The sequence below is a fragment of the Melospiza melodia genome, chromosome 16, assembly GCF_035770615.1.
Source record: "Melospiza melodia melodia isolate bMelMel2 chromosome 16, bMelMel2.pri, whole genome shotgun sequence".
Classification (NCBI taxonomy): Eukaryota; Metazoa; Chordata; class Aves; order Passeriformes; family Passerellidae; genus Melospiza; species Melospiza melodia.
The window spans coordinates 11,924,722-11,951,276 of NC_086209.1; the positions used below are offsets into that span (position 1 = coordinate 11,924,722).

The 26,555-nt window shown below is 40.8% G+C and overlaps 1 protein-coding gene across 1 annotated transcript; it reads right to left on the minus strand.

The window, feature by feature from the left end:
- Window positions 1-5,216: 5,216 nt before the first annotated feature.
- LONRF3 (LON peptidase N-terminal domain and ring finger 3) lies at window positions 5,217-25,716 on the minus strand. The gene is made up of 12 exons (XM_063170652.1): window positions 25,095-25,716; window positions 23,847-23,965; window positions 23,161-23,283; window positions 20,834-20,989; window positions 19,200-19,443; window positions 18,462-18,552; window positions 15,187-15,301; window positions 14,660-14,781; window positions 13,815-13,973; window positions 12,636-12,798; window positions 11,700-11,849; window positions 5,217-10,252 (listed from the first exon to the last, which is right to left on the minus strand). The coding sequence occupies exons 1-12, from the start codon at window positions 25,714-25,716 to the stop codon at window positions 10,094-10,096; spliced, it is 2,223 nt and encodes a 740-aa protein (XP_063026722.1). The 3' UTR covers window positions 5,217-10,093.
- Window positions 25,717-26,555: the final 839 nt, after the last annotated feature.

Consider the following 26,555-nt stretch of genomic DNA (forward strand, 5'->3'; position numbering starts at 1 on the left):
TATTGTAGCTGTTAAATTCAAGGTCTCCATAGGCTTCTTAGCCCATGTCTGAGTTGCAAATCAAACTGTCTGAAAGTATACACTGCTGAAATCAAAGCAGGTTAGGAAGTTTTAATTTTAAAACAAATTCTGTTGTTAGATGTAAATCTCGGGTTTCCCAGGTGCAATCTTCAGGAGACATCTTGAGGTAAAACTACAGTTTTCTCCCAACACAGTACGATTTATTTCCACGGAGGTAAGGAATTCTAAACTCCAGTTTCTGCCTGCACATCTCAGGAAATAGATTGGTGTTTGTCTGGCTGGGGATGTTCTGCTCAGTTATGAGTTCTTGTTCATAGCCATGGCATTGAAGAGCCCTACCAACAAGGTGTCCCAGTTAGCTGAATTGAAGGTGGAAATATTACCCTCTGCTATTAAAATGTAACTTCTCATATTCTGCCAGGGACATAATAAGCATTTTGAGAGTTTTCTAACACATTGCTATTCATTTCCCCACATTGGATCTGTAGATTGAAAAGAACACAAAAAAGGAGCCCTCGAACATACGCCAAGAGCGCATGCATATTAATGCAGCCAGCAGTTCCCTTGTCTAAGAAGAATACTCAAAGAATTAAATTTCATAATTTTCTGAAATAGCAAGGACATTTAAAGAGCATCTGTGGATTAGTCTGAGTAAGTTTGTTCTGTGAATTGCTTGAAAAGAAAACAGACTCTTCCTAGGTATTGCAACAAATTGTTCCCAGCACTTCAGCTTAACACAGTAAATGAAAATTCAGAGGAAACAGCACAATATTGGATGAACCTGCTTCAGAACATTGGCTCAGGCCACAAAGCAAGTAATTAACAAGCTGAATGAAGCATTTAAGCCCACGCCTTATCATTTATGTAACTAACCTTTGAGTTTTGGACGCACTGGTATGCTGCAGTGAAGCCTACACAGTGTTTCTTTTATGTGTGTGTATTGAGCAAATGGGAAATGCATACCCTGCCATTTGTTTTTCACATTTTCAGCACTTATCAGAGTTCTCTGGCTGAGTGATCTTATATTGCAAAAATGTACGCCTCTTGGTCCTTTTTTCTGTAGTGCAGTATGAATCTAGACAAGCCTCAGCCTTGTGTGTGTGGGGGGATGTATTCTACTTTTAAGGGTGCTTCTGAGCTCGTTTAAAGCATCATTAGCAGCAGTAGAAAAGAATTAATTGAATGTCACTTTTCACTAAAGAAGTGAGCAACAAAAAGAGTGATGGGGATTGTGCAAAATCCTTGTTTATGGAGGCAGCCTTCAAAAACAGCTTTGAAAACAAATCAGGAATGCTGTGAACCAATGAGGTCCCAAAAGATATAGTGTCCATCCTTGTCACACATCTGTTTTTCCCATCCTGAGAAATACTGGGCATGCTAGGAATGCTGAGACTGCTGATGACAACATTAGTTTCCTACAGAGTCGTGAGATAGAAGCGGAGTGTAACATCACCTCTGCACATGGGAAATGAGTCACTTTGCTTATTAATGCTCTCACTTTTGTCTCTCCCTCCTGTTCTTTTCTCCATCACTTTATAACCAGACTTATTTGGAACTCTTGTGAGACAAATACCATTTCTCCTTGGCGGGAGGAAAATAAAATAGCATACTTAACATGGTTATATAACACACTGCTACGCATGCCTAAAATGAGGTCATTTTGATTAATATATTTATCTGGTGTGCAGCTGGAACAGGACATGTAATTGTGATTAAAAGACCACCATTTTCTTTAGTCTCTTTGCAATGGCCTTTGGTTTTGTAACTAATACCCCTGAACCTGATGGGAGTTAGCTGCTGGTTATGTCATAATTTGTGCCTTTGGGCTGTGGTCCTAGCTTTCCAAACCTCAGAAAATCATAGTGTGGAAACACAATTTCCTTCCTCTCTCTTTTCCTCTGTCAGAAGTTAGGTAAGAATTCTGCACTAATTATGTTTATTAGAAGTAATCCAGCAACATATGCATAGAAGGAGGAAAGAGAACTGGGCAAACTGCGGAATTCCTTAAAGTAGGAAACGTTGCTGGATGATGGAGAAAGTAAAAGGATGAGTGATAAAGCCAGTGACAGTGAGCCAGGAGAAAAAGTGGAGCAGCATGCTGCAAATGTCTCTAGTATCATCTGTGGGAAAGAGAGAACCGGTAGAATCTGCTTTTGGAACACAAGCAGATGTATTTTTCTTTTGGGATGTTGAGCTGCCATTCTTCAAAGTTCTGACGCATCCGGTTCTATTTCGGTGTGATGACTCCTAACGAGACACGTTAGGCGGCTGCTGCTCAGAAGCCAGCATTTAAAAACACTGTTTTTCTGTTCCACTCTTTCTGGCAAAAAGCTCGTTATTCAAGTACTTGCTCTAACCTTTAGTTACCCTGGTTGCATAACTGGAAAGCAGCATCCCACCATGCACTTCTGTGACCCAGTTGTGCCTTTCCAGTAGTGACTTTATGAGTTATGAAAGGTGTGTCTGCCACATTGCTACAGAAGCATTTACTCTACTGACCCTGATTTCCTAAATATTATATAGTCATTGTTCACTAAGGAGTAAAAACAATGTAAAAGCACGTGAAAAAAACCTTAATTCTGCTATGTTGAAAATCCCTGTGTTATGCTCTTTAGCCTTGATAGTGTTTGGACTTCTCATTGATAAAAAAAATACTTGTAGAACTAATTTAAAAATCATTAATGCTTCAGTAATCTTTCAAAATGAATTTTAGATGGTACATTCAGTACTAATAGTCACAGTACAAATCATTGACTCATCCAAGGAAGAGCCTGAATAACAATTGCTTTGTTGAACTGATTTGCAGTCTAAATTGTGATGTGCAGCTTTCACATTTTCTAGACTGTCTGCAGACTTGCTAAAATCCTTCCACATTATCGTATCATCTATCACCCTGTATTCTACTCATGATAAAACCTCCCTGTGGATGAGAATGAATTTCTAATGTCTCATAGAGAAAACTGTTTATTGCTAGCATTAATTTCACAAAATCTTTCTGTAGCTCATAGAAAACACAAAAGAGACATGTGCTTGGTTTTTTTGCCATCGCATAATACAGCATAAGTCAGTTATATAAAGTCCCTTACATAAATAGCTTAATTCTACTTTCATTTATATGGAATTATAAATCAAGAGATCTACTGAAACAAAAGATGTTACACCAGCATAAAACAGGTATTGACAGCATGTGCATACTTTCATTATATAGATTCTTCCAGCCAGTGATTTTTGGGCTTTAGCAACTTGAAAATCATCCTGTCCTGAGAAGTAAAGTATTTAGTACGTGTCAACTGAAGGCTGGTCTCCACAGCAAAGCTTGTCCTTTCCATCAGTTTTCTAGTAGCCTCTGCATATCAATTTTTGGTATCAATATACAATTTATCTGTGTAGTTAAAATATAACATTACTCTTGTCTAGTAAGCATGATGTAACCAGTTCTTCTGTTGTGTAGATTTTAGAAGATTGATATTAGTGACTGATGATAAAAACCTGTTTGAAACTCAGGAAAACCTTTAAAAACCCATCCTAGCCCTACAATAGTTTAGTAAAGCAGTTTCTAGTCTTCTTTCATCTGTGCATATGGCCAAGAGGCTGAGAGATGGCATTCCTTACCTTATCCTTGGTTGTGAGTAGTATGGAGCAAAGACCAGGCAATCTATGGCTCCTACAGTAGAGGCTAAAGAATTGTTGATTTTAAGAAGTCAGCATGTTTTTTAAAGATAAAACTGTTGCCATTATACCTTTCACCCAGTCACACAGAGAACCATGGCACATTAAGAGAAGTTCCAGGATTTTGTGGCATCTTTTAGAGTAAAAACGTGTTACTGACAGCATTTTGAAGGTGGGGCAGGTGACAGCCAGGAGCTGTCCCATGTCCCTTTGCCCAGCATGGCACAGGGTCCTGATCCCATGCACAGCAAAGTCAGCACAGGGTCCAGTGCCAGGGAACTGGGGAGCAAAGGCTGACTGGAGACAGTAGCTTTCCTTTAACTGCTTCACAGGATAGAAATGATCCAAAATTGCTAATGATCATTTTAATATGAAGCATTATGTAAGTGTGGATGACTTTAGCATATTTCAAATACCATTTGAATCAATCTGTGTAGGTACAGTTATAAAACGAGGACATAGTGAGAAAGTAGTTGGGAAATATTTTGCTATCCTATATTTGGGTTAAATTCTGTTTCATATTGCATCTAAACCCCTCTTTTTTATAACCATTCTTAAAGCTTTCAAAATTAAAGTTATGACTTAAAAACAATAGTTTAAATCAACATGTTCCCAAGAAAAGGTCCAGTTTTGACTATTTACTATTTCCTGATGAAAATGCACTTCAACCAAAACTTCCTCTTATCAGACACAAATATATTTTGTTATAGATAATAGAGACCTTGACATACTGAGCTGTAGGCTCACCACAGGCCTTAGCCTGTGCCCTGGATTCTAAAGCAGATGCAGAGCCTGAACAAGCTTATATAAGAGGCCAGCAAGGCAACCTCTGACCCCAGCAGTGGCTGGGGCTTAGGCAGCAAGTCACAAGCATGCTACAACTAGATTAAATGACAAGGCAAAGGAAGCAGCCCATACATATGTAACTTGTAAAAAAAATTTAAATCTTGATATTTTTTGTAGAACAAACTCTTAGTATTAGGTTTATGAATAAAGGTGTTCTTTAGCTTTCTCTGTGGAGTTTGATGGAACTTTTGAAGTGGTCATCACTGGAAATAGTCCTTTTATCACCACAAAGACACAGCTTAAATGTGGCTGGGATGTACTCCTGCCTCACACAGTACATGAAAGGGTATCCTGGCCACAGGTTTAAATCACAGCAAGCTGTAAAGCAAACAGTAATGCAGCAGAGGAACCAAAGCCCACAGAAGTGCAGGGTAATGCAGTAAGCCAGGCCTTCTTCAGTTCCCATCCTTTTTACTTTACCACAGCAACAAAGGAAGAGAGGAAAGGCAATAAAACCAAGCCCAAAACCCCCCAAAACACCAGCAGCACCTGCTGTCATCTTTTATAACATTTGAGGTTTGAACAACTTAATTTCTATGGTTTGGCTTCTTGACTTCAAGTGTTGTTGTGTGATTGCAGGATATAGGAGTTGTTCTTTGCTCCTTTACCTAAAAGACCTGCAAAAAGCAGCTCTCCTATAATGTTTGTTTGCCTCTGTAGTTGTTATGCAAGCCAAAGAGTAAAGAAGACAAAAATTTTAATTAGGAAACAACTCTCCACACAGACTTTGTTGGTACAACATAGTTATAAGTACATCTACAAACACATACAGGTTCTTTGGACTATGATTTTTTAAAATATATTTTATATGACAATGCAAACAAGTCTGGAAAAAAACAAATTACTTCAAACTTATGTAGAGGTAGCTGAACAGTATTCTGTCCAGTGATATGAGAGTATAACTTAAGTTTCATTTCAAGTTCATTACAGTGCACAAAAGGATGTTTTACAAACAAATGGAATATACAAGTCCACAAAACATTTTATTTAAAATGGCTTGATAGATATATTTCTGGCACTCTTGTAACCACATAGCTTGATGGAATTAAATTGGACAAGTATATGGTTCCAAATTAAGACATCTTACACAGATAGTCTTTTGCTCCTCATTTTTGTACTTCACCTGTTCCTTATCAGGGAATTATAGAAGCTATAACATTGTTTTTGCTACACTTCTGCTCTGTAAACCTTTGTTCTGCAAACTGAATGTAAAGATTAAAAGCTGCATATGTTTTATATTTATAAAATATATGGCTATGACTATTAAAAAGCTCAAGAATGGCAATAACAGAATACAGGCACTTCTATGTGAGGGTTACTTTAGACCTTATGAAAATCCAACATCAGTAAGCACTTCACATGATACCTGGATGAGTAAGTCAATGTAATAGTTCAGGTTTTTATTATCCACCATTTTAATCCTGTCTAAGCAGATTAGTTTCTTTCTTCTTTCAGACAATATTTATTTAGCAAAGTGTTTCAAGAGAGTGACTTTGCTCAAACTACCATTTTGCTATTGCCATAGGACTTCCAGTGATTTGCTGGGCTTTGGAAATAAAGCCCAGCTCCTAAGCTACATGCTGCACTAGTTACAGTTTCAGTTGTGAATTAAATGAGAACTAAGCAGGGGCTGAAAAGAGGGATTGTGTTCATCTGATGAAGGACTTGGGGGAAATGGGGAGCACTACCCTAAGTGCATATAGGTCCATGGGGTTTTTATGCACAAAACCCCTATAGATAATTTTCACTTTCTTTTTTAAATAAGTGTTTGTGAACATGTTCTCCATTCCTAAACACTGAATTTAAATACAACTCCTGTCATTGATTTAAACACCAGTAAAACTTCAGCACCAAGTAGAAATCATTAAAGAGAAAAATTTTCACAATGAGAACAATCAGCCATTGGAGTAATCTTCCCAGGGATGTGTTGGATTTCCCAACACTGGACACCTGTAAGATTTGGCTGGATTGCCTGCTGGACCATCTTGTCTAGACCATGCTTTTGCCAAGAAAAGTTGGACCAGCTGATCCTTGAGGTCCCTTCCAACCTGGGATTCTGATTCTGTGAAAAGACCATCTAAACCAGAACTCAACTCTATGAAGCTCTTTCTCTACAGCACAGATTAACACAGACCTGCTACATCCAAATCCACTTTTTTTTTTAGATTAAAACAATCTTTGGATTAATAAAACCATGGTTGAGGTGTTCTGTCAGTGAGCAGTGGTGCAGGACAGAAGGACGGCGAGCCACATCTGACAGCTGGTATCTCTTATTGCTACATTGTCATGGAAGATAGCAGCACTTAAAGTAATGACAGAAAAAAAGCAAGAGGAACTTCTACAGCTAACACCAGAATGTCACTCAAGACTTAGCATGAAGGCCTATCACACCATTTTATCATTTATTATTAAAACTACTGACCTACTGTCTAAGCATCCTATGCATTACCTATGCCCACACAACAATTAATCAATACCTCACACCACACAGGAAATGAAATTTGAATCATGATTTGGTTTGTTGAGTTTTTTGTTTTTAGCAGATGAGCAAGACTGGTTATAAAACTGGGTTTGATGTCTAGAAAAATGTGAGCAGCTTAAATAAAATATTCCCAATTAGTATTTTATCTGATCAATGCTATTTCTATAATTAAACTGAAGGTATTTTTAAATCTGTTCAGCTGTTTATTCATGCCTGTGATAAATGTTGCATTTACATGCTTATACTTATTTATGCAACTGAAAAAAACAGTGGTAGCGTGGCAAACCTAGATTTTTTTTATTTTAAGCATCATTACTGAAACTTTACCATCTCAACATAATGAAGGCTAAGGGTACTCCTTGTCCAGTTTTTCCTGGACAGGTTTGTGTTCATTAGCATAAATCTTTCTCAGTATTGGTTTTCATTTCTGATGGAATTTTCAGACTTAAGCCATTAACCTAGGATGTGTGGCCATAGAGCAGCCCCAGCAAGAATGCTACTGTACCTGTACAGATGGAATTTTGATTTGTTGTGCATGCAGATCACCTGTTTGCATTACATGCAGTAGGTCCAGTGTTTCCAGGCTGCAACAAATGCACTGGGTGCTCACGATGCAGGGCATGGACACAAGTCTCTGCTTGGAAATTCTGGCTGCTTTACTCAAGACTAACAGAAAAGACAATATTCATCTTTAAAATCAAAGATTCTTTCCATGAAATCTTTTCTAAAACAACAAAATAGGCAGAATGAGTATGTAGAAGACACAGCGTGCAGGATAAAAAAATAATTACATCAGTGAGAAAACAGTTTAAATTAGGTATTTAAGCTCCTTTTCTCACAGATAAGAGTAACAAAAGTGGAAGCTTTTTTTCCTGTGGGAGCAATATGAGACACTTACGTTCTGCAAATGTAATGGTTTGTGGAAGAATTGCATTTAATGCAGCTTCACTTCCAAAAAAATATAAATCACTTTGCTGACTTATGAACACAAAATGCCATAGCAGGTGTCAGCCACCATCACTTGGTACTGTTCAGAAGATGTAGATGCTTTTATCCGTTTTTTCAGCATGCCAAATACCACTCATGGAGAGAGTGCAGCAATCCAGCAGTATGGAAGGAAGTTACAGCATTTCCAAAGTAGCTCAATGCAAACAGGACACAGATTCCATGTGCACCACAAGGGTGAAACATGTTTGTCTTCCATTTGTTTCTTTGGTACCCTTATAAAAAAGTTTTACAGAATTTAACAAAAGGGGAACAAAGGTAGCTTTATGAAAACTACTTTTAACTAACAAATATTACTGATGAGATAATGGAAAAACATGCAGAAAAGTTACATTAAATCCTACTGCATTTTTTTCATAAAGGCATGAAATGGCAGTGCTATCCTGCATAAAAAAACCCAAAGAAATTTATAGCATTCCATAACATTCTCACTTCATTCTAGTTTTTGCCACTGAAAGGGAAAACAGTAGCTTAGAATAAAGGCCCAGTTTTGCTCACATTGAAATTAGTCAAAGTCAAAATCAGATGGAGGTAAGAGCAGTCTCAGAAAGTGGTACACTGTAAGCAATACAAGCAGCAAAACAAGTATATGAACTGTTGATTAAAAAAAAATCAAAACCAAGATACTTCCTGTTCTCATTTCTGCCCTATTTTTACCTGCTTTATAGCTAGAAGTAATCATGCTAAAATTCACTTGCCTTCCTTGGGAGATAACTATTATTAGCAACACTACCCAATCTCTTAAGAGAAAAGCAATGGCTGGGTAGAGATTTGAAGCTAACAGAAACCTGAAGATTGGGGTGAAATAAATAGCATTTATTACAACATAATCCTTCTTATGTGACACAAGCTACCCTCTGAGTCCTACAGTTCAAAATAACTCCCCCCTCCCCCTCCCATACACACACTCCAAAGCCAAACCCCACCAAACAGTTAAAAGAAATAAAACTCATCTTAACAGCAACAGGAGTTGATGAAAAAAAATAAATCTATGTATTAACCTACAATGAAATGACACCAGTACTTCCAGTTTTCTCTAGAATAAGCCACTTTCCAAATATTGCAGCTCTTTCTTCGCAGTTGTTCATAGCCATTGTCCATTTTTGCAAGAAAGAGTTCAGATATAAATTCAACTTCAAGTTATTCTGTTCTGTGAAATATTAGGGGTTAGATCCTTCTGTCACCACTATGGTCAATTCCCACTGACATCAACCATCAGTACTTGAATTTACCCAATCACATAAACACATGCTTAAGCAGGTGCTTGACTGTTTGGTTGTATCAGGAACCTCTCCACAAGCATAGGATGAACCTTCAACAGCTGTGCTTCAATTAACTCAGACAATCTGTGTAATCAAAGACTTCAAGGCAGGATGTTCTGGGGGCATTCTTAAGCTACAGCAGAACTGGGGATGAGTAGAAAAACATTCAAAGTATTTGAACACAAATAACTGAAAAATTATCAAAGCAGTTGCTTGTGCACTGCAAGAATAATCATTTTTTCCCCAGTCATAAATACAGGGTAAAAACACTATAAATAGAGCAGCTCACTTTCCTTTAGTGAATGAACACATAAATAATATACATTTTGAAACAAAAAAATCATAGTGCAAAAATAAATTATCAAACAGAAGTTGTGAACATTATTTTACACAATGCTATATAAAACCTGAACCATTTGAATAAAAGACTTTGCAGTTCACTGAAATAACGCATCAACCTTATTATTTCTGCTTCACATTAAACTGCACAGTTTATCCTTTATCCACTAAAAAATAAAAATAAAATAAATTAAAAAAACTCTTAAGATTTTTAAAATGTTTATGGCAAACAAGATCACTTTTTGTTCTATCACATTTGTTATGAATTTAGCAGTGCAGCGATTGAATACTCGTCTCAGTTCCAAAAGGAAACTATTGAAGTATCCATAAACATCCCCTGCTCTTTATAAGTCATTCTCTTTGAAACTCAGGGCTTGAAGCATCCTGACACACTCAGATCTGTAAGACATTATTGCAGTTAGCTGGAGTGACAGGGGCAGTGGGAGCTGCCCAGCTCTGGTGCTGGCTGTCACCGCGCCCGGGCGCGCGCCATGAAGGTCAGCACGCGGCGGATGCCGCTCAGGCGCTCCCGCAGCGACTGCATGGCCAGGAAGGGCAGCTGGGCTCTGTTCTCCAGGGGCAGCACAGCCAGGACCCACCAGCACCAGGCTGGCCCGTTGGGGTTTGCCTGCAGGCAGGGGGAGAAATAGAAATTAGAAGTCAGGTGCTGACTTTGAGGGTTTAACTCTGAAACATGGTTGTCGATGACAATGCAGCAAGTGGGTTATTGCATTGCCAGCCTAATGGCTTGGCCTGGAACAGGTTACAAACCAGTGGCACCTTTCCTAAAAACAGTATGAAAAAACAGAATGTGTTTCTATTACTAGCAACAATTTATGGGGTGGACCTTCTGGATTTTTTTTTAATTTTTTTTTTCCCTGGGCGACTGCATGGCCAGGAAGGGCAGCTGGGCTCTGCTCTCCAGGGGAAGCACAGCCAGGACCCACCAGCACCAGGCTGGCCCGTTGGGGTTTGCCTGCAGGCAGGGGGAAAAATAGAAATTAGAAGTCAGGGGCTGGTATTGAGGATTTAACTCTGAAACATGGTTGTCGATAGCAATGCAGCAAGTGGGTTATTGCATTGCCAGCCTAATGGCTTGGCCTGGAACAGGTTACAAACCAGTGGCACCTTTCCTAAAAACAGTATGAAAAAATAGAATGTGTTTCTATTACTAGCAACAATTTATAAGGTGGACCTATTTTTAAATCCATTTTTTTAAAATTATTTTTTTTCCCCTGAGTGACTGCATGGCCAGGAAGCGCAGCTGGGCTCTGTTCTCCAGGGAAAGCACAGCCAGGACCCACTAGCAACAGGCTGGGCCGTTGGGGTTTGCCTGCAGTCAGGGGGGCAAAATTATAAATTAGAAGTCAGGATTCATACAGCTGGTAAGGGGCTGGTTTTGAGGATTTAACTCTGAAAATTCTGTTTTTGATAGCAATGTAACAAGTCGATTATTTCATTGCCTGACTAATGGCTTGTGATTACCGGTTGGCCTGAAACACATTACAAACAAGTGGCACCTTTCCTAAAAATAGAATGTTGAAATAGGATGCATTTTCTATTACTAGCAACAATTTATAAGCTAGGCCTTCTGGATTTTTAAAAATTTGTTTTCTTCTCATGTTATTACTGACCCAGATCTTTAGGATTCCTTCTCCATACTTTATGACACTACCTCATATTTAGCTCTTGTTATATTCTTGTTATATTTTAGGACCCCACCATTTGCAGTTCCCCACTGTTTGCAGTCCTTTATCAAAAGTAAAAGTTTCCAGTTGCCTATTTACTCTCAGTCATTTAACTGGGGAAGTAGAGCAGGCAAAAAAGGCAGTTCAGTCTCCTGGGATTAATGCAGTGAGATAAACAGTCTTAGAAAGTTATCAACATTAAATACAAACTTTTTCTTTGCAACTGTGCTACCATTGGTGTGTGGCAACAGAATTTAGAGGCTCAGCTTATGTGGGGTAAATGCAGAGTATTCATATTTTCATCTTAAAACACAATGCCTGCCAGCTTATCGGATATCCCTGCTATTTCTGTCCCAAAAAGTTACATAAGCCACTGATTGTGGATACCTGTGGGTCAGGATCCTTAGCTGGCATTGGACCAAAATGACTGAGAATTCGACTTTTGAGTGCTTGCTTGAGGGAGTTAAACCATGTAGAGGCCTGATCATAGACAGAGTCATGGAGAACAAGTAATGCAGCATACTCCTGTCCTTGCACCTGGAATGAGAAATGAGAGGGGGAAGGTTATTGTTAGTTCAGGCTGCATGCTGGGGAAGGCATAGGATTTTCAGGATTTTCAGGATTGGGTAAGGGCAAGGAAAAGAAAAAAAACATGCCAAAAGAGTTCTGGAATAAATAGTGAGAGCTCATTTGGTGTTTCTTCCTCTGATGATCCTCCACTAACCAAATTCTTCACTTTGCCTGTATTCTAGACCAAAAATATCTATTTGTAGAATTTGCAGTTTCTGGATTTTCATATGAAAAAGCCTTTACACGAATAGCGCACAAAAACAGGAAAAAAAGATTGTGCGAAGCTTTAAAAAAAATCAGTAGAACCTCAGAGTAGACATTTTACCTTCCCATTACATACCAAAAGCTCTTAAGAATTAATGCAAGCAATTTTGAAGGTTATGGTGCACTCAATCCTGCTGCTTCTTACCTGAATAGGGATTTTAAAATTGGCTTCCATAAAAATAGTGTAAGGCTCCCCCTCCACCCTCTTATAAACTGCAGTTATTCTGTCTAGAAGAGCAGTAAGATCTCATCCTGGATACACTTATTCTGGTCCTCTGATAAATACCTCCAGGAAACACTCTTCAGTACTTGGGCAGTGTGTGTGCATGCTTGTGCTGACTAGTATGTGTCCCACCTTAACCATGAGCAGCTATTAAATACCACAAATTTGTTGTATTAGATACATCTACAAAAATAAAACCCACTAAAACCATACATACTTAGAATTTCACATGTTATACAGTTTAAATGAAATATTTCTGAACTTACCTTTTGATCCTCAATGTACTCAATATCTGCTGTATTATATCCATCACGCTGGCTGTGCTGGATCACCTTAAATCTCCTCTTGCCAATGCTGTCTACAACAGAGCGACCATCAGCAAAGAATTCAACATTTCTTATCTCCAGAATGCAGCCATAATCTGCAAACCTATTGAAATCAGAACAAAAGCAAGTAAACAAATCTTATTTTCTCCACCCTGAGTTCCACAGAGCTGCCATGCAGCCAGTCCCTGCCACAAAGGTATTTACCAATGTCAGCTCATTTCTATTGTTCATAGCACTGACCTGCTCTAGTTCAAATTATTCCACAATTGTTTGCAAAACTATCAGGAAGATTCAGACTGTCTAATCTGATTAATGCTAACTGGATGTTTTGGAATACAGGAAACATCTTATGAAACAGAAAGATACACAGATCAGAAGCAAACTTTGTCCATAATCCTAACATGTTCAGTCAGTTTGTACAGAAGGACAAGTGCAATTCAGAATATTGACATTATGGAAGGACTAGGAAATCTATGAAGAAAAAAGTGTTTGCACTATTTCAGCATATTTTACTTTGCAGGTGGGTATTTTCTGTAAATCATACTTTCCACAGAGTATACATACCCAGTAAGTTTATAGCATAAAAAGAAGGAAGAAAAGCTAAATAGAGTTAAACATTGAAGTCAAATTACCTAAGACTGACTGTAAATGGCTCAATGTAAATGCTCAGCCAGTCCTTATGAAGGTCCTGTTATACCTCTGCAGCCACTACTATAAATATATAAAAGATATAAACATATCCTATAATTTAAGGAAATTTAGCCCAAGAACACACCTTACTACCATTTTGATTTCTTGTGCCAAAACAGCAGATTTAAAAGCAGGAGAAAAATACACTTTTTTTCATGTACTACAGGAGGTCTGCAGCTCAGTCACATAATGACACACATTCAGTTCTAAGAGAACGGACTATTATATTAGTCAGAATCCAAGTCCTCAAGAGAAAAACTTCTGTCTCCTCAACCTGCATGATTAGGAGGAAACTTTAACCTGCACGATTAGGAAGAAAATTTCTCTACTGGAAAGCTACCCCAGATATTACAGCCATGGACCTTTCTGCACCTCTCCACTGGCTCCAGACTAAGAGGGTGCCTCAGATGGTCCAGGCTGTTCACTCACCCCTTGACAGGGTCGCTGATGCACATCCCAAACTGCCTGGTGCCCGTCTCCATGCACCTGCGGATCATCAGCCGGTAGCAGGGCTCGAAGATGTGCAAAGGACAGGGCACTGTGGGATAGGCCATGGTGCACACAAATATGGGAACATTCTTATTTAGGCTGTAAGAAGGAAAGGAAAAATCAGATATGATGTTTTACCCAACTACTGACACATAAGGCTCACATTCTTTAAGATTATGACATATTTAAATAGAAATTACCGCATCTTTAGAATAGAATTCTTAATGGAATAAACAAAGAAAATTATTGGTAATAGATTAATTTCATTCTTAATGGAATGGTAAAAGCTAAAATTATTTTCCCTTTAACTGACTAAATACTCTAGAAAACTATATATCACTTAATAACATTTTTTTCATTAAGCTTTCTGGACTTGCTTGTGAAAGCATTATTGGATCTCTAGTATTGCTTTTATTTATTTTATTTCCCTTAATCCCATTTCTTCCCTATCCAGTATATTCCAAACCCCATCCTGTCAGACTGCTTCCCACTCTGTGCCTTTTATAAAGGTCCACTGAAAGCAGACACATTGCTTTGTACTTTGTTTATAAAGAGACTTCTACTTCTCTTTATTCTTTCTTTTACTTCTCTTTATTCTTTAGCACAGTGTCTAGTTTTTATGCTCACTCAAGCACAGTTTTCCCTGGACCCTGTTCTCTGAAATCACATGGCACAGAGAAAGAAGCTCCATCAGCATCTCAGCTCATGTTCCACAGCAGCCAGAGCCACTCCCAGCCAACAGCAGCAGAATTAGAGATGGGATTTTACATAAATGGATTACGTACTTGGAAAGCTCTGCTATTTCCTCTTCATAAATCTTTCTCCTTTCAGTGAGTTCTTCTGGAAGATATCTGGCTATTAGCTCCTCCATTAGCACTGTTTTACAATATTTCCTCATAGCCAAGCACTGCAGTAAGAACACACACAAGCAGTTAGAACACCCAGCACTTCACAGTGTTTGGTACCTGTGCAAAGGACATCACCCATTACACCCCCATTTTCTGATGTCTGTGAGTCTATCATCTGTCAAACTTGCCACCCAAGAGTTGGTTTTTTTTAACTATTCCATGTGTTACAGACATTCACTTAGGAAATCTGGAAAGCAAAAATCACCTACAGATTTTCCAAGTACAGGCCTGGTCCTAAGGTTTGAACAGAGACTAGCCATGCATGGCAACTCACAAGAGCATTTTAAAATTCACATTCTTCCTGAGTTATGTAAGCTTTCTTTTGTGTTGGGAAATATCAAGGCTGTCTGAAGGTGAAGTGGTTCCTATCACTTGAACTTATGCTGAAAAAATCCAAGTGTTACCTCTGAGAGCCCTTCCTTGCACAGGGGACATTTTGGGTTATGATCCAGGCATCTCTCCAGACATTTGAGACAGAAGGTGTGTCCACAAGGTGTAGTGACAGGTTCATAGAAGAGCCTGGATTGGAAAATCCAAGAGCAAAAAGACAACAATATCGTGTACTAAAGTAAAAGAAAAAAGTTGCTACCAAAAAAAGCTGAATTTATTCACTAACTTAACTACTGACTACTACAGGGACAAAGTCTCTTCTTGCTTTTAATTTCTTCAACCATCTTTTGTATTTATTCAGCCTACAGACTTTGTTATTGCCACCCAACATGAAAGGCAGCCCATGAACTCTGACTTCAGTGAATGTGAGGGACAATATTATCATGAACTTCCAACAAGCCAGCTTTTAATTAAGCCAGCTTTTAATTTTCCTCTGTGTGAGCAATAAACAGACCCAGAAGTTGGACCATCTGACTTCACTAATGAAATTGAGCAATACTTCCACAAATATGACTGAAATTTTGTGATTACTTGTATGTGTGGAGCTAAGCACAAAATACCTATTTACAGTAATAGCCCACAAGAGTAATTACAATAAACTGGGACTTGGCATGATTCTATTATTGCCAGCTCTAATGGGTATATTTTTTTAATAAAGTTTTTAACCTTCAAGGGACTGCTCTTCTGGAAAATGAGTGACAGGAGGTTCATATTTTATATTTAGAAAAATATTTAAATATATAAGGCCAGGTATTCAAAGTATCATGGTACCTATTCTTTATCCATTTCAAGCACCTCTATGACACTTAATTTCATGTAAAGATTTTTTCCTTATTATGATTATGCAACACTGCAAAGTCATATTTCCTTGTCAATAAAGACCTTAAAGGGATGTAAATAAGATAGAAGTTTTTTTAAAAATAGAAACAATACAAATCTAGCAACTAAATTGTCTGGAATATACTGTATTTTATAACATACTGAACATTTGAAGGTCTTAAATACTAGTCTCATTATAATTTAAGTGAATTCATAATTTTTCTTAAAAGTATTAGTTTATCAAAACAGTACACTATGTTCTGTTAAACATGTGGAAATGAAAATAAGTAAACCCACATTTATTAGCATCTTTGACAAGATGAGTGTATTTAAGAATGCAATTGGCTTTTAACAAGACTGCTATAGAGAGCTCATTAAATGTCATTAGTTACTAAAAACATTGACATTTAAGCAATGGAACATATGAAACAGTATCTAAAATGCCACACCTATCTTATTGCAACTTGATGGTGTAATTGAAAACACTTGTTAACTGTTTCATGAGCAGAAACCTCACTTAAACCATGTGAAACACTGAATTCTACCCCATGTTCCAGAAAGAACTGCATTGCATGTAATTATTTGGTAGGGACTGACTTCATCTGAAACACAGCATAAAGACAAAATGCTCCTAAGATTCCTGAGCCTGTCCTATCTCCAACAAAAGCCAGCAGCAGCTTTTCCTAACAACTCTAAGAGGACCTGGACAAGCTCCATGATTTGCAGAAGGAAACACTACACACCAAGACTTGCCATGACATTATTTTGAGCTACTGCAACACAGAAACTAAGATGCTGTGGAATAACACTCCTTTTCTCATTAGTTCCTTGCTTTGTATTTTCTGCTTGCTGCTGGAGCAAAGGTAGATCAATAACATTTTTGCCACTCCATCAGACAAACAGGTTAATAACAGCTCCTGCAGTTAATTGTGTGCAGGTCAGTAGGTTACTGGGTAATTAGACCAAAGCACTCAGGAACCAAAACCCCAAAAGGCTTCTGAAGAACATGGCAGGAAGTAATTACAATGGGTCTGCATAAATAACCAGGAAGATCTGAGGAGAGCTTTCCTGAGCACAAGCCCTCTTGTGCAGTGATGTTACAAAGCCAACATCCTTCTGAAGGCAAAGTCTGCATTTGGCACTACGATTCCAGGCACAGCACCTATACATCCTCTGTTCTATAAGGGAAACAGAAACCCCTGGGTTAATTCTTTTACAAATGCATTTTAGTCTGGCTGTTTCTGATTTAACATAGAGGATGAGAAAGTAGGATTAATTAATTTTATTTAAAACATCTGAAAAATGGTTTGTGGACACGATGATAAACAAGCAGAATCACCAAACCATCTAAGACTAATTGTGTGGCTTCCTGTGAGAGGAAAGCTTTGCTCTTTGCACTATTGAGTGTTTTGACAGCTGCACAAACTTTTGGAACATATTTCAGCTGTAGACAGGCAGAGGGAGAGGGGGCAGATCTGATTTATTCCAAGCAGAAGCAAATCAGACAATACAGCAGTTGGCCCTCAAAGCTCTCAGTTTGTCTGAAACAAATTGAAGCCTCCTCCTCTGCATACAAACAACAAAATCCAAATTTCTCAAAACACATGCCTTCAGAAGTAAATCCCTAAAGAGGCTATTTGCTATTTAGGAATTTTAAAATATTGTGCAAAACCAACCCCAGCATGAATTATATATAAAGGTGGGTAATTACAAAAACCAAACAACCTAAGCAACACCCACTGCAGCAAGTGAAACACCTTCCCAATATTTCTAAGGCACTAAAACCCCCCCACATAATGTGTTTGCCAAAGTGAAAATGTTTTCTACAAAACAAGTAGTAAAATAGGTGCAGTTGACAACTCCTACTTGATTTACTAAGCCATTGCTGTTCCCAAGAATAACTGCTGTTCTATTAACAACAATTTTCTTTACTGGAAGAAGAAATCTTCAAGCAAATGGAGTGTCTGCCTCAGTAAAGTGAGGAACACATCTCTAAAGCAAGAGTTAAAGCACACTCTTGCTTACCCACAAGATCCTCCTATGGCAATAGCAACAACACAGTACTTCACATGCAAACTCAGAATATTCACTGGATGTGGTCTCTTTAGGTATTTTATGCTTTTCTGACAAACAGCTCCACAAATTCCCAGGTGACAACTGTGGGTTTGTGCACTGTGTCAGTAGTGAGAGCAAATCTTTCAGACAGCTTCTCTAACATGCTGAACCCCCACGTGACTGTGTGCCCCTTCCAAAGCAATCACCAGCCCAGAGAAGATCAAAGAGTGCCCATTCATCAACAGTGCTCAGAATCAAAGGTCTAGAAATGCATCACTGGAGTGAAAATCACAGCCAAAGCTAATTTCATGTCACAGGCAAAAAAAAGTACCAAGCAAGTTAGAAAATCTCTAGGTCATAAAAGGGAGGAAGATACAGCTAGAAGGCTATAGATATCTGTGAGAAAAGAACACACCTCATACACAGGGAGCAGTCCAAATCTGATGGATCCACAACTTCAAATGGAATATGTTGTCCAGTACTATTTTCCCTAATATCAACTATGTCTATCAATAAGAAAAAAAAAAAAAAAAAGCAGTTGAACAGAACCATGCAAGCACAATGCCATCTCATGTATTTACACCAGCATCTGATATTTGCAACTTATTGAACCATGAAGCATCATCACAGTAATTTCTAATCAAAGCTTCAAATTCAAAAGCCTTGGCACAAATCAGCACATCTCCCCTTGATTTTGGTCACATTATAGCCACTAACAGAGGGATCAATCCGGCCTTGCATTGGCAAAGTCCAAACACTTTGTTAGTGCTGAAAGTCTAAAGTGAGACAAGTTCTTCTCCTATACCATTGTAAATACATTGCACAGCATGAAAACAAGGCCAGATACCAAGAACAAATAGAGGTTGTACTTTTAAACTTTTAAAATTATTATAGAAAAGGCTGAGACCATGTGCAACACTGATGTTCTTTAAAAGATTCAGAGCTCTGCTGAGAAAAGCACATGACCTTCTTTGCCCCATTTACATTTTTTCTCTCTGCACACAGTAAAGCTTCCACAACATGCATCCCTTGATTAGACAAAAGAGAAAATATAAAAGGCAAAGTGGAATTTAGTCCCTCTTTGTCTGAATCTTACAGAAGAAAAGTTTCCATGGGTGGCCTGCCATGGGACCTGTCCTGTAATTAAACATACCTTTCTTCATCAGCTTGCAGGGCACCTCAGCATTTCTCATCTCCTCTGAGCAGCACTTCCTTTTCAGGAGGCTGCATTTCTCAGAGAGGAGAAAAGTAGACTCTGGCATGGAGGTGAATTTGTTCTCCTCCTCTGAGCAGTCCTTTTTGCTCTCTGCAATTTGTATAGGTTTCCTCAAACTACCAGAAGTAGTTACATTTGGTTCCTCTTGAATGGAAAAACCCTTTTTCTGTTCCACATTGACCTGTGTGAAGAGAGGACTGACATTAGACCAATTTTCCAACAACTTGGTAGGGAGAAAACTCAACCTGTCAAAAATCTTATAATATTCTAGATCACCAGGAAGGACTTTGTGGGTCAAGAAGCAAGAGTTTGAGAATTGCTAATACTAATTTTAAAAAATTAAACCCCAAAAAGCAAGCAACCAACAAACTTGATTTCCCCTCCCCACCATTGAGGGTTTTCAGCCCTTTTGTGTGGCTTTAAAGCTCAAAGGTTGTGAAACTGGATTCAGTCAGAAAGGTGGCTAAATCTCATGTTAAATATATTGTTATCACTGAACCTATGGGAAAATGCATATTGTTTACATCATGGTGATGGTATCAACCAACAGAAAAACCAAAACAATTCAGTTCATTTTAAGGAAGCAGTAAAAACACACAAAATTTATAAGAGAGAAAATGCCCAGAGCTTCCTCTTGCAAAGCAGATTCCTTTCTCAGAGGATAAACCATTCAGGGTTTATCTGCCATGGCCACAGGACTTCCTGTGAGCAGCCCCTGCACTGACATCACCTGTCAGCTCTGTAACATCACCTCCCTGGATGGACCCAAACCAGACACTGGATTGTGATGTGTGACATGCAGGAAGATGAGTGAACTGTCCCCTGAATGGCTTTGTGAGAGTCATGCAAAAGGGTTTCCTGGCAGAATATCCTAACAGCCTTTCCATGGGGCAGTGTCACTGATTCTTATCGGTCTCAACAAGGCAGCTAAAACCTCCACCTGTCTGTAAGGACTAGCCAAGTTTTCTCCTAAATATACAATACATGCAAAACCCATCCCAAAGTTCAGGTCTCAGTGAAGCAGAAGTGATCCTTACACACCTATGAATGTAAACTTCTGCAGCCCTTTACAAAACTACAGTTGCAAAACCAAAGTTATGAAGTAGCTCACATATCTTATGTAGCTCTACAATAACCTGTAAGTATTGTACAGAGTATAGAATGACTTCATTACTGGCACACCAGCTATAGCTCAAGTTGAAGCTCTAGATTTTAGCATTTCAAGTTGAAGCTCTAGATTTTAGCATTTCACAGCATTTGAGGGTATCTAAATCCAATCTACAGAGGCCGTTTCCACTACCAACTACTTGGAAGACCTAAAGACAATTACAGGAGTAGAACCCACTCAATTCTGATATAAAATTTATCAGAACAGAGGACTTACATTAAAGAAAAAAAGTCAAATAAGGAGACTTCAGTAAGTTAACACTGTTTTGTAGGTTCTGAAATTCAGTAAAAATTTGAGAAAATGTATCCTCCTATCTCCCAGAGGCAAAAAGGAGAGAAGGCTTCCCAATGTGAACACAAAACACACAACAAATTAAGAACCACACATCAGACTTGATCTTTACCTTGAGCAACCTTTGTAGGTTATGGCTGGTGCCTCCAGATCCCACTGAATTTAGGAGATTCCCCTTTAATCTAGAGTGATGTGACAACAGCTGCAGGATATCGGGTAAGTGTTCCTGAGCATTTCCCGGGATCAGTGAAAACAAACTAAGTAGAAGCTGTGATATAAAACAGAACACTTCACTGCTTAGTTCCTTCCTTGCAACCTCTAAATGAAAAAGCAAGTAAGGGAACAGCTGAAAGAAGCATCCAGGATTTTGTTAACACCATTTAAAGAGCCCTTTAAATGAGGGTAGGAACAAAAAGTGCAAGAGCTAATGCAGTACAGGCCAAACAGACAGCAAGAAACATTTTCAGAGTTAAACAAGCCCACAGAGTCATTAACCATTCTCTGTGATGTGACACACACATGCCTTTGTCCTCTTTGTCCTGCAGTTCAGGGCTCACCAGGAATTGCTAACATCTTTCTTGAATGTTTTTGGGTTGTTGTTTTGGTTTTTTTTTTTTTGCTGCACATCATCTTTCAGTGGAGTTTACTAGCACAGAAAGCACTCATCTCACAGGCTTAATCCAAGATCAGTTGGGTAAATGTGTCTGATATTGTAAACTGTAGCTATTTTTAATTCACTTATGTGAGAATACAAAAAAGGTAGGCAGTAGAAAAATGCCATTTTTTCATTTTCTATAAGAAAATAAGTGAATCTATTTCAAGTAGCAGCTTGAAGCCTCTTGTATGGCATAGATTATCAGATGAATATTTAAGGAAAGAGACATGAATAGAAGATTCACACTTCAAAAACTAATTTCAACATACTACTGAGGTGATCCTGCTGATGCCTGAGGAAGCCACATGACAGCTGAGATTTCTATTTAAAGCCAAAAAGGATTTCACAGGATCACACTATGTCCAAACTAACACAGGCAGACAGTTAATGCAGGCAGAACATCACAACTGCACCCAAAGAATTTGGTAAAATGTAGTATGTCACTGTTATGTGACCAGCCTTGGAAATGACCTAGTAAAATATTGCATCATGGATGAACTCTGTGTCTGATGAGTGCACAAGTAATTCTTTCAGTCATAAGAAGCCTAGTTTTTCTCAGAGTCCCACTGCTCAGAAATTAAATGTCTTGGAAATGGCTATTTGGAGTCAGAATTTAGAAACATATCTGTTTGTTTCTGGTCTTTTTGCTCTAGTGCACAGAAAGTCTTCCAGCATGACTGTGAGCACAAATCATGACATAATGACAATGAAAGACTGCATGGAAACCACTGGGGAAAAAAGCAAACAAAACCCTCAAACATCAGTGACAAAAAAACCCTCAGAGGCTGAAATCTCAACCATATATAAAATGAGATAGAAATTTGATTTCACTACAACCATTCAGGTTATACTCTGTTACCTTTGTGAATAGAGTTTTACTGTAAGAATTCTACTGTGCTTAGAAAGCCTGATGTGCTACAGAACATAAAAACCCTAATGTTCCCATCCCACCAGGGATTGAGAATGGCATAAATACACTGTCATGAAGGAAAATAAAACTATTATATTTTTATTGTCATAAGTAATCACTGCAACACTGAGCCTTTTAACTATGACAAAAACAACAAAAATTATTAAATGTCGAAATACTGATTTACAGGATATCAGAGATTCGAGGGGTGGGCAAAACAGCAGTATTCCAAAAAGCCATATGAGAATTCACACACATTGTAAATTGCATCTGAAAAAAAAGCCTTAGTGCAGATCAATTAATTTTCTTGCTTATTTAGCATTAATTATTAGCCCTAAAAAACTATTTTAAAACTGCTCTTCCTTTGTTGACTGCTTCCTCTTCCACACCTCCTGCACACACTGACATGGGGCAGCATGACTGGCAGTAGCAAGAAAGCTGCTGCTCCCAAGTGGAGTTTGATGAGTGCTGCGTGTTGTGCTCTGCCAGTCACTGGCCTGATACATCATTCAATAGCAACTCCCCCTCTTCTGCACTCCAGCATTGGGAATAGATTGCCAGGCTAGGAATCAATTAGAAATTTGAGAATCACAATAGTCTGTGGGTGGCAATTATTAACAATTCAGTTTTCCTTCAAATTTTTTGATGCTAGCACTGTAACTGTTTCCACTGAATGGCTGCTGATTATATTTTCTTGCTACCTTCCTATCTTCAGATCAGCAATACACGACTCAAATGTGAACAACAGTCTGGATTTGTATCTCCATCCAGCTCTCTGCAGTAATGAAAGAGGGGAAAAGAAAAAAATTGTATCCTCCTTTATGAGAGGCTCCTGAAAACAATTGTGCAGATCCAGATGATTTAGGGAACTCACCTTTTGTGCCTCAGACTTGGCTGTCTTGTTCCCAGTATCTAGAGCAAGGCAGAATAGAAACTCCCTTAAAGCTTCTTCTGTTTTCCCCAGATTAGCTAATGCTTGTCCTTTCCTTAGGTGACCCTGCAAGGAAACACATCCACAGCTGCAGCTTTTGTCCAGAAAATATACAATAAAACCACAGTGAAAGTACAAAAGATATTTCTGAAGAAAGAAAAATTAGCCAGGAAAAATCACTATAAGTGTGTCTTACACCTAGACACCACCAGTCCCTGGGATTCTAAACACAACAGTCCTAAAAACTGCAAGCATAAACAGGACGTTCTCCCACTCATGCAAATATGATTTTCACAGCACCTGAGCTCAACTGATATTGGAAACATCTACCTCCCCTACATCCATCTTCTAAAACAGCAATTTTGTCCTTAGCATTCAATTTTTAGAGAGTTCACAAAATTGATATTCATCTAAGTCAAGGAAAATAGCCATGTCTCATTCTCCAGGACTAGCACTGTCTTTCTTCACCACAGGAAGCTCAATAATGGTTAAATGTCTGTAAATTGCAGGAGTCCAAGAAGTTACAGGACTTAAAGCCTCCCTCAGATTCCACTGTCTGACCATTGCAACTGTTTTCTATCAGGGCACGATCAAGGCTTAAAGAAAGTACAGCTGGAGTCACAACTTACTTTCAACCAGTATGGCTGGAGCCTGCATGCTGTTTCTGCATCGTGCAATGCATCTTCACAAGCTTTCAAAGTGGAGTTAATCTGGGACCGGTTGCTATATAGTAAGTGGTCATTTGGAGCTGTAGGAAATAGAAAAAGTGGTCAATTAGGTAAAAAGAAATTAGTTACATAAGCTTTATTCCTTAATTTTTAATTTCTTTTAAACACATGTTGATGCTTCCAAGTTGCACAAACCCACAAAACATCCATGCACTAAATTAAATCTGGAAACCTCTTTGGGCAACTCCAGACAAAATGCCAGCTATGTCTTATATAACTGCAGAGAACATTGCATAAATAAATGCTGAGACACTCACACAATAAATTACCAGCACTGACTGAAGATCAGATCGTTGGTAGAGACACACAGGAGACATTTAAGACAGCAGGAGGGATGCTGTCGTACTGTAGGGAGGAGTTTCAAAATTGGTAGCATCAAAGTTTTTAAGTGATAAATTAGGGTCTTTTCATGCCAGAGCTCAAAATACAGGAAAAGAAGAATCAGGTAGGGTTACAATGATCATTGAGTTACACCCACTGCAGCATCGGGACACAGGCTGAGCAGTTTTCTTGGGAGCATTTTCATTTCAGTGAAACGCTTCCCTGTAATACCTCGCCTTTAACTTCTACTTTGTACTGGCAGCGTGAGTCACTTTTTCTCAGGAAGAACTGCATGAAAAGGACCGCATCAAAAGTTCTCCCTGCGCAGCCCCGCAGGCGCTCCCCGGCGCTGGGGCGGGAGCGCGGGGCCGGGCGGGCCGGGGGTGCGGGACGCGCCCGCGGCCCGGACACGCATCCCCGGCTGCGAGCGGCTGCTCGGCGGGGACCCCGCGCCCGGAGCCCTTCCCGGGGCGCGGCGGGATGCCCAGGGCGCGGCGCTCCGCTCCCCCCGGCTCCGCCGGTTACACAACGGCGCCGGCCGAGGGGAGCCCAGCCGGACCGCAGGCTCGGGCTTACGCAACCGCTGCTCTCCTGACCCAGTTTCACCGCGGGCCGAAGAGCCGAGACCCCTCCCTGGGGCTCCCCTCCGGACACTGGCCCCAGGACCCGGCCCGGGGAGCCGGCGGCACGCTCCCGGACACCGGGGTATCCCCGGCCGAGCCCGGGGCTCGGTGGGACGAGAGGCCGCCAGCGAGACCCGGCCGGTGGAAAGTTATCCCTGCCCCGGCGCGGAGCCGCGGACCAGCAGCGGGGAGAGGGAGCCCTTACCTAGGCTGACCGCTTCGTTGTACTTCTGCAGGGCGGCTTGGAGCTTCTTCTCCTTGTAGAGGAGGTTCCCTTCGTGCCGGAGCTGCGAAGCCTTCACTTGGCAGGGGAACCACTTGGTCAGCAGGTTGCTGAGGATGACATTGACCCGCAGGAGCTGCCCGGCCGCCGCGCCGCCCGCCTCCTTGCACAGGACGCAGCGGGGCTCGGGCGCCCGGTCCCTCTCCAGGCACTTTTTGCAGAACGTGTGTCCGCAAGGCAAGGAAACGGGCTCGAAGAGGAAGCCCTGGCATTTGCGGCACCTGAAGACGTCCCACTCGCGGGGTGCCGCGGGCTGCCCGGCGGCGGGCAGTCCCTCTTTGATCCGGACGCTCTGCGCCAGGCACTCCACCAGCTTCTCCAGCTGCTCTGCGCGCAGCTGCTGGTGGCGGGACGCCAGCTGGTACAGCGGCAGCGCCTCGTGCAGCCGCCCGCCGAAGGCCAGCGCGTCCGCCCGCCCGAGCAGCACCTGCCACTCGGGCCCCAGGCCGCCGCCGGCCGCCTCCAAGTTCTGCGCCTGCAGAGCGCCGGCCGCCAGCTGCAGCACCAGCTGGGGCTCGGGGCGCGGCGGCAGGTGCGAGCCCATGGCGGCGGCGGCTCCTCTAGCGCGGCGGGCGGCGCGGGACGCCGTGAGGCGCGGGCGCGGCGCGGCCCCGCCGGGCCATGGCGCTGCTGCTGCCGCCCCGCGCCGGGAGCGCCCCGCGCCGCCGCCGCCGCTTATATAAACCCGGGCACGTGACGGCGGCGGCGGCGCTCATTGGCCGCGCCCGCAGGTTGTTACAAAACCAGGCGGTTTTGTAACGCGCCGGGCCCGGCCCGCACCGGGAGGGGCCGCCCCGAACCGGGCCCGGGGCTCGCTGCCCCTCTCCGCCCCCTCGGACACCCCGTCCCGGCGGGCTCTGAGCGTACGGAGAGCCTGGGGCGCCGGGCTGCGGAGCGCTGCCCACCCGGCACACCGGGCGCGGAGTTGGGTTTGACCCGCTGGGCTGCACCGGCGCCCCGGTGAGACGCGGAATCCTCTCCAGGGTCCGGTGTTTTGGTACCTCCGGTAATGCGAAAGAAACATCGGCTCGGAGTGATTTTGAAAAGCGAGAATGCCGTTTCCTGCTAGAGCTGGAATCGCGAAGCTTTGTAGTTGCACAGTTAATCATTCTCTTTAAGGGAATCTACGGAGTAGTGAAGCTATTTTAATGTCAGATACTCCTGATTTTAGAACAACTAAAGAAAACATTGTTGTGTTTATTTAGTTTTGCAGTGTGGCATGTTGCACAGCTCTACCTATCCGTGCCAGATTCTCGAAGAAGAAGCACATGCCTTGTGATGTATCTTTGTTTTATTTAAGAGCAGCTCTGTTGACCGTTTCAATCTGCATGTTCCCACCAATTCTTGTTAGATGAGACAGTTGCACTAGTTGTGTAACTGTCT

Excerpts from the sequence above, each read along its gene's own strand:
- LONRF3 (XM_063170652.1), bottom strand. The coding sequence starts at position 25,716 with ATGGGCTCGCACCTGCCGCCGCGCCCCGAGCCCCAGCTGGTGCTGCAG. Across the intron at positions 23,284-23,846 it reads TCCAGCCATACTGGTTGAAA|GGTCACCTAAGGAAAGGACA; the intron begins GTAAGTTGTGAC and ends GTTTCCTTGCAG. Across the intron at positions 19,444-20,833 it reads ACCTACAAAGGTTGCTCAAG|GTCAATGTGGAACAGAAAAA; the intron begins GTAAAGATCAAG and ends CTCTTCACACAG.